At 40.0% G+C, this 8,623-nt stretch overlaps 1 protein-coding gene across 2 annotated transcripts; it reads right to left on the minus strand.

Moving 5' to 3' along the window:
• Positions 1 to 1,184: 1,184 nt before the first annotated feature.
• Positions 1,185 to 4,803, minus strand: tcta (T cell leukemia translocation altered). Of its 2 annotated transcripts, none has more exons than XM_046872363.1 (3): positions 4,372 to 4,803; positions 1,664 to 1,718; positions 1,185 to 1,382 (listed from the first exon to the last, which is right to left on the minus strand). In XM_046872363.1, the coding sequence occupies exons 1-3, from the start codon at positions 4,580 to 4,582 to the stop codon at positions 1,340 to 1,342; spliced, it is 309 nt and encodes a 102-aa protein (XP_046728319.1). In that variant the 5' UTR covers positions 4,583 to 4,803; the 3' UTR covers positions 1,185 to 1,339. The 2 variants fall into 2 exon arrangements, with proteins under 2 accessions (XP_046728319.1, XP_046728947.1); XM_046872991.1 differs by having other exon boundaries at positions 1,636 to 1,718.
• Between the last annotated feature and the right edge of the window lie 3,820 nt (positions 4,804 to 8,623).

Here is an 8,623-nt window from a genome sequence, read left to right on the forward strand (position 1 = left end):
ATAATAATATAAAAAAAAAAAAAAAGGACACTGCATTTAAAGTGTGAGGAGAAGAATACACTTAATACATTCCTGTTCTGCACATGAAAAAGATTGCTTTTGGTACACGTGCATACCGAACCATACGCCCTGTACTAAAAAGGTTCGGTACGAATACGTGTACTGTTACACCTCATATTGTGGAAAATTCCTTTTCATCTTTAAACAGCTAAAAAGCTTTAGTTTTGTCTCATCTGTCCACAGGACATTCTCCTATAAGCATTTAAGCTTGTTAATATTTAAATAATAATTATCATTTCTTAATAACAATAATATTAATTTCAACAAATTTCAGTCTGGCTTTTTTTTTTTTCGTTTGTTTTTGTTTTACATGGAACCCACTGTTCAAAAAGCAACGTGATCAGACACGAATGCACCTTGACCTTGGAGTTGACACATTCAGGGAGGTTTGGTTACAGTCCAGTGGACCTTAAAATCCTTCCTGATATTTGCAACTGTACTTAGAGGAACATAAAGCAGAGATGGTCTAAAGCAGGGGTCACAAACATGGGGGTCCGCAGGCACCAGGTCACCTGCAAGGACCACATGAGTCTCCCGCAGGCCTTTTCTAAAAATAGCTCACCATAGCACCACATACCAGTGAGCTGCATCTGAATTTCTTTGTTGCTATTCTTTTTCAAATCACACATGCATTGGTATAAAGTTATATATATTTGTAGAAGTTATATAAAGTTTTGCATATTGATATTTATGTTTCCTACCTCATTAAATCATTGTTAACTATTGTGAGAAATCATTAACATGATCAGTGTCTTCACATAGATGAATATCATTAATTATTAACTAACATATAATTAAAGGTAAATTGAACAAATTTGTTATTTTAGAAGTGTGTATCAAACTGGTAGCCCTTCACATTAATCGGTACCGAAGAAGTAGCTCTGAGTTTCAAAAAAGTTGGTGACCCCTGCTCTTAAGCATTTATCCATAACGTGCTTGTCTAGTATTTTCTTTCTCGCCTCCTCAGACAGCTCTCTCCTTTGTTTTCCTTAGCCCATGTTCAGTGTGGTGTACACAGTGATCACCAAACAGCAGAGTGACTACTTTTCTCCATTCGCTTTACATTACAAACAGTGTTTTCAGCAAGTCTGCTATATGTCTTAAAAGTCAGTCATGGTCCATGATTCCTCTTCACCAAGCCACAGACCTGGTTCCTTTAATAATCCCTTGATTATCTTGTGCCAGAATGCACAAATACTTCTCAAGACCTTCATATTGCATGAGCATCTCTGGAATGTCCTCAATCTTCAGGCAAAATGTGAACACCGCTGGTGTTTGATCACTCGTGGTGTGACTTTAAGATTTCTCTTGCAGCATTGTCCCTGAACAGACAAAAATAATGATTTAATGTCAGACAGTATTAAGAGAACAATACTAGATGTAGGTGTTATAGTTTATTCTAGGTTTATTTATTTAATTTTTTCTCCCTATGTGAAGAAATGTTGCTATTCCCTGTTAATTAAGATAAATAAACTGCTATTAGTGAATAAAACTGAAATGTAATTGTTGGTCTGCCATTTAATGCATCAAAGCTAAATTAATAATCACAAATAGTTATCCTGTGCATATGTGTACCTGGAAGCAAAGCTGTCTGGACACCTACCATCCACTCAGGTGAGGTGCTGTATCCGGTGTGCCACCATTCTGTCCACCAGTTCCTGATTAATAAAAAAAAAAAAAGATGTTTCATGGATGTTTGCAAAATAATTCAAAAATGATTGTCCATCTGTATAGTCCACAATAATGTTTATTTATGATATTTAAATTACAGTGAAGAGAATAGCAACTGACAGTTAATTAATGACAAACATACACTATATTGCCAAAAGTATTGGGTCACCTGGTCATAAGTTTGGTATGTGATTTTTGAGTATTGCATTCCACATTTAGTCCAAATTTACTCTTATAATTCCCTCCACTCACACTGCTTATGGATATTTGTGTTCATTAGCCACAAGGGTATTATGAAGGGCAGGTACTGATGTAGGTGAGGAGGTCTGGGGTGCAGTCAGTGTTCCAATTCATCCCGAAGGTGTTCAGTACGGATGAGATCAGAGCTCTATAGCAGGCCACTCAAGATCGTCCTCTCCAAAGCATGAAAACCAGATCTTCAACACTTTGTGCACAGGGGCATTGCCATGCTGAATAAGGTTTGGGTTTCCCGGTTTAAGTGAACGCAAAACTTTATTATAGCAAATCTTAAGATGTCCTTTACAATTGAGTGCCTCCAGCTTTGTGGTAACAGTTTGTAAAAGAACCACATACAGCAGGAAATATCTGGTGACCCAATACTTTTAGCAATATAGTGTATGAGGTGAGATGGCTAAAAACTAGGAATGAGACTATTAGGGTTGAGCAATAAATGAACTGTCATCGAATGTCACTTAAAAGCAGATTGTGATTTCTGTTTAAGTGCTTCAATTGTATTAAGTTTTACCAAGTTCATATCACATTTCCTCTAAATATAAACACAAGTCAATCACATTTGTTACACTTATTTTAATTGGTCAGTGTGTGCTTAGTCTGTCTTCTTATCTCCAAATGGTTGATTGGGGTGTTTGTCTAGCAACCCGAACCGTAACAAAACTGTTACGGAAACAGCAAGTAAGCCATCGGGCCCTTGGCAATGCGCTTAATGGTGCGGGAGAAACAAAAAAAAAAACTGGTGGATGGAGGGACTTGACTTGAGATGGTGATTAGGTAAATAATCCACCTCGGTCATTGCACGTTCCTTACACTTGTGACACTTTCTCAAATCACTCCTTATGACATCTATTCTAAAGCATGTTAGCCCAAGGGTGGAGAGCAGATCCTAGAGGTAGTTTACTCTGTGAAATCACTTGATACAAATTTCACACATAAGCTTTATGAATCTGCAGTCTGGGCTAGAAAAATAAAATCCACCCAACCATGCATCTTCATAACATTCTGTGTACTTTTCCTTCAACCAGCATTTGGTCCAGAAAACAGATGCTTACTATAAAAGAGCTGGCCAGTCACTGCACAATGAGCTAATGCATATAAACATTATGCATCACTCTCATCAGTGTGTTATGGCAGTGGCAGTCATACTGTGTGTGAATGAAAATTCAAGCAAACGGTGGTCAAATCGACCCAGCACATCATTGTTACCCAACTACCTGCCATTGAGCACCTTCACCACAGCAGATGCCTGCGCATAGCTCATATCATCATCAAGGACCATCCACATCCCAGTCTGTTTAACCTCATTTTATCCAGAAGGAGATACAGGCACATAGACCCAGCAGATTCAGGGCCAGTTCCCCCGACTACAATCAACCTACTGAACTCTACCCTGCTAGGCTTACTGATGCTTTATCATACTGCCAGTAACAATCATGCATCATCTTTGTATAATCATAACTATATATAGTTGTAATTCATAGCAGATCCTTGATTCTTTGTTTGCATATCGCAAGATCATCTGTATATAAACTATATAACTTTTATACACACAATTGTCATCTCGTACTTTACATAACCCACACTTCCCTACGTTACACTAACATTACATTAATGTAAACCCCACACTGTCTTTTATGCATTACATTAAGGCAATCAACGAGGACAACAGTGTCATTTGCACTGCCTCACTTTTACACACCCTGCAAAATATCCGCATAGATATAGATCCATAGATCCGACTTGTTTGTCCGGCATATCCCACAGATGCTCGATTGGATTGGATTGAAACCATTGTTGGGAAAACAAACTGTGATGCATTGTGTATACTGACACCTTTCTATCAGAATCAGCATTCTTCAGCAATTTGAGCTACAGTAGGTCGACTGTTGGATCGGACCCCACGGATCAGCCTTTACTCCCACATGCATCAAATTTGGCCTTTGTCAATCTCGCACACTTTTTCTGTTTCCAACACATCAACATTGAGGGCAAAATGTTTACTAATATATCTATATATCCCACCCAATAACAGGTGCTACGATGAAGAGTGTGTTATTCCCTTCACCAGTCAGTGGTCATAATGATCATGATCGGTGTGTGTTTGTTTGTTTGTAGAAATGTATATACGTTTATATTTGTTGCACTTATATTTTCATATTTCTTTGTACAATGCGGATATTTGCACTTCTGTTAGATGCTAAACTGTATTGCGTTACTTTGTATCTGTACTATACAATGACAAAGTTCTATCCATGAGTTATTATTTGTATCTTTTTGTGTCAGGATTAAGTGGCCACTATTTTAAGCTACGTGAAAGAAAAAAAAATGATAACGTATATTGCAATCTACATGTTTGTTTCCCAGTGACAAGTGCCAGAGTCTCACCTTGTCTGTAGTACATGTCGTTCACCGTGTTACCGTAAACTTTCCAAGCGAAATGGATTGCAATCAAGCTGAGGACGAGCCAGCTGAACAGTATTTTGAACACGACGACTCTCATGTCGTTAGCCAGCCAGTCGTCCACAAACTCGGCCAGAAAGGACACGAAACTGTCAACAACGCGAGAGAGGAACTCGAAATCCCACTGTTCCTCCATGTCACTGCTGCGACCTAAAGCTGGTCCCCAAAACCATGTGCGCTAGTGCACCATAACCACAATTCAGAAAAGAAAAAGGATGAAGGAAGACTGTTAATTTTGTTTAAACAAAAGTATTAATAAACCGAGTACAACATAAGCATAACGTCTGTTTTTCTTTCGAGAATTTGTTACACAAGGAAATCAGCCTGAACTCTTCTTCTGCGAGCAAAAAATAGAGCTCATCTCACGATGGAGCGCCCCCTATATGTAACCGAGGGTTAAAAAGGGTGTCTTGTAGGCCTTTGGATTGGGGATGTGTGATGCAGGATCATCCGCCATTTTGCAGTGCTATTTCTGCTAACAGGAAGCTATGGTTGGTTTTCAACAAAACACTGCAGCACACATGAAAGCCAGACTTAAATATATATAATAAACTGTACATTTATTGTTTATTTAATATTAATAAAGCAGTATATTTTTATACAGTTCACAACACTTTTGCACTGAAGGTGTTTAAGGGGGTTCTATTTGTTAAAAGGCAGCTGTCTATTGAACATCTTCTACAAATAAAAAAAGGTGTGAAAAGAGGTGTGAACGGCACGCCAGAAAACCCACTGTAACAGTATCTGAACATGCACAACTTATGAGATCCTTATTAGAATGAATTCCTTTTTGAGTCTGGTTTCTTTCTCATACCATCTCAGGGAATTTTCCTTACTGCTGCAACTTCCATTGGATCACAAATTAGGGATAACATTCTCCTACCGATATACAACATGTCCCTCCTCTGCACATGTCCAAACCATTTCAATCAAGCCTCCCTCACCTTGTCTCTAAAACATCCTACATGCGCTGTCCCTCTAATAAACTTGTTTCTAATCCTGTCCATCCTCATCACTTCCAATGAAAACCTCAACATCTTCAGCTCTGCTACCTCCAGCTCCACCTCCTGTCTTTTACTCAGTGACACTGTCTCTAAACCATACATTGCAGGTCTCACCACAGTCCTATAAACTTTCCCTTCCACTCTTGCAGATACCCTTCTATCACAAATCACTCATGCCACTCTTCTTCACCCACTCCACTGACTGCACTCTTTTCTTCACTTCTCTAACACACTCTCCATTACTTTGCACTGTTGACCCCCAGGTACCTGAACTCCTCCACCTTCGCCACCTTTTCTTCCAGCAACCGCACCACTCCACTGCCCTCCCTCTTATTCACACACATGTACTCTGTCTCACTCCTACTGACTTTTATTCCCCTTCTCTCCAGCGCATATCTCCACCTCTTCAGGCTCTTCTTAATCTGCTCCCTACTCTCACCATAAATAAAAATATCATCCGCAAACATCATGGTCCTTCAATGGACTCCTGTCTGACCTCGTCCGTCAACCTGTACATCAGCACTGCAAACAGGAAAGGGCTCAGAGCCGATCCTTGATGCAATCCAACCTCCACCTTAAACCAGTCTGTCATTCCTACTGCACACTTCACTGCTGTCACACTGTCCTTATACATGTCCTGCACCACACTCACATACTTCTCTGACACACCTGACTTCCTCATACAATACCACAACTCCTCTCTCTGCACCCTGTCATACGCTTCCTCGGCATGAAACCTTACTGCTGCTCACAGATGGTCACCTCTTCTCTCAGCCTGGCTTCCACTACTCTTTCCCATAAGTTAATGGTGTGACTGATCAACTTAATTCCCCTATAGTTACTGCAGGTCTGCACATCTCCCTTATTTTCAAAGATCGGTACCAGAACACTCCTTCTCTATTCCTTAGGTATCCTCTCACCTTCTAAAATCCTGTCTAACAATCTTGTTAAAAACTTCACTGCCATCTCTCCTAAACATCTCCATGCTTCTACCGGTATGTCATCAGGTCCTACCGACTGTCCAGTCTTCATCCTCCTAATAGCTGCTCTCACTTCCTCCTTACTAATCCACTTCCTGCTTTACAATCTCCATACATCCAACCTTCACTCTTTCTCATTTTCCTCATTCAACAGCTGCTCAAAATATTCCCTCCATCTTCTCAACACACTCTCCTCACTAGTCAACACATTTCCATCTCCATTCTTTATTGCTCTAACTTGCAGCACATCCATCCCAGCTCGGTCCCTTTGCCTGGCCAACGGTACAAATTCTTTTCTCCTTCCTAAGTGTCGAACTTCTCATAGAGCTCCTCATATGCCTTTTCCTTGGCTTTCGCCACATCCCTCTTTACCTGCTGCCACATCTCCTTGTACTCCTGCCTACTTTTCTCATCTCTCTGTCGATCCCAATTCTGTTTTGCCAGCCTCTTTCTCCTTATGCTCTCCTGCACTTCCTTATTCCACCACCACGTCTCTTTGTCTTCTTTTCTATTCCCATATGTCACATCAAGTACCTTTCTAGCTGTCTCCCTTATCGCTGCTGCAGTAGTTGCCCAATCATCCAGCACCTCTTTACCACCACTGAGCCCACTCTCCTCCTCTTCTTCTTCACTTCCAAAACCATCCTACAGACCACCATCCAATGCTGTCTAGCTACAATGTCCCCTGCCAACACCTTACAGTCTCCAATCTCTTTCAGGTTGCATCTCCTGCCATAGAACATAGTCCACCTGTGTGCACCTTCCTCCACTCTTATACGTCACCCTATTCTGCTCCTTCTTTTTAAAATAAGTATTCACCTCTGCCATTTCCATCCTTTTAGCAAAATCTACCACCATCTGCCCTTCCACATTCTTGTCCTTAAGGCCATACCTACCCATCACCTCCTCATCACTGTTCTCTTCACCTACATGCCCATTAAAGTTTGCCCAAATCACCAATCGTTCATTCCTAGGTACACCTTCTACCACTCCATCTAACTCACTCCAGAATTTTTCTTTCTCCTCTATCTCACAACCCACTTGTGGAGCATAAGCAGTGATGACATTTATCATCACTCCTTCAACTTCCAGCTCCACTACACACTTACTGTCCTCTTCCTTCAGAATCACCCCTACACCATTTCTCTTTCCATCCACACCATGATGGAACAGTTTAAAACCACCTCCAATGCTCCTGGCCATACTCTCTTTCCACATGATCTCCTGAACACACAACATATCAATCTTTCTCTTCTCCATCATATCAGCTCACTCTCTCCCTTTACTAGTCATAGTACCAAGATTTAAAGTACCCACCCTAACCTCCACTCTCCTACACTTCTCCATTTTATGCTGTCTCTGAAGTCTTTCTCCTATCCTTCTCCTCCTTCGGCCAACTGTAGCCCAATTTCCACTGGTACCCTGTTGGCTAACAATATTGTGGTGATCTTTGGTATCCCAGGCCTCTGCCGATCAGGTATGAAATTCTGATTCCTAATCCGCATATTTGATTTGGCATGTTTTACGCTGGATGCCTTTCCTAACGCAACCCTCCCTATTTATCCGGGCTTGGGACCGGCACTAAGAGTGCACTGGCTTGTGCAACCCTAATGGCTGTGTTAAGTTAGGGATAATATAATAGGCATATCAATTCAAATGTTATAACCTACTTATTTCTATAATCCTGTTTTGGGACAATGTCCATTATTAAAAAGCTATAAAATCAATTGATTATTTTGTTTAAAATTAAATTAATTTGAATAACTTACTGTAAAAATTACCTTGAACTAACATTTTGACTTTAGTCGTCAACTATACTTCATGATATTGCATGCCTGCTGAAAAAAAACAATAGAAACTGTCATACTATTAGTAGTGGTTGTACTGTAGATCACATTTTAGTATCTATTATACACCAATTAGGACATCATTAACAACCAGATTCCAGTGTTTCTCTAGAACATCCAGGGATTTTGTTGTTGTTGTTGGGGTTGATTTATTTTTATTTTTTCCGGTTTAACAATATGATTAAATGATGTACACCAGCATGCTACATATTGAAAACTGTTTGGTTACCAACAGCTGGTGTTATTTTTAGTGGAATCCATTCTTCTTATTATTTTTTCTTTTTTTTTTTTTTCTCAGGGTCGTTAAATGTCAATAGCACAGCAAAGCAAATAGAAATAATATCAC

The sequence above is a fragment of the Silurus meridionalis genome, chromosome 1, assembly GCF_014805685.1.
Source record: "Silurus meridionalis isolate SWU-2019-XX chromosome 1, ASM1480568v1, whole genome shotgun sequence".
Classification (NCBI taxonomy): Eukaryota; Metazoa; Chordata; class Actinopteri; order Siluriformes; family Siluridae; genus Silurus; species Silurus meridionalis.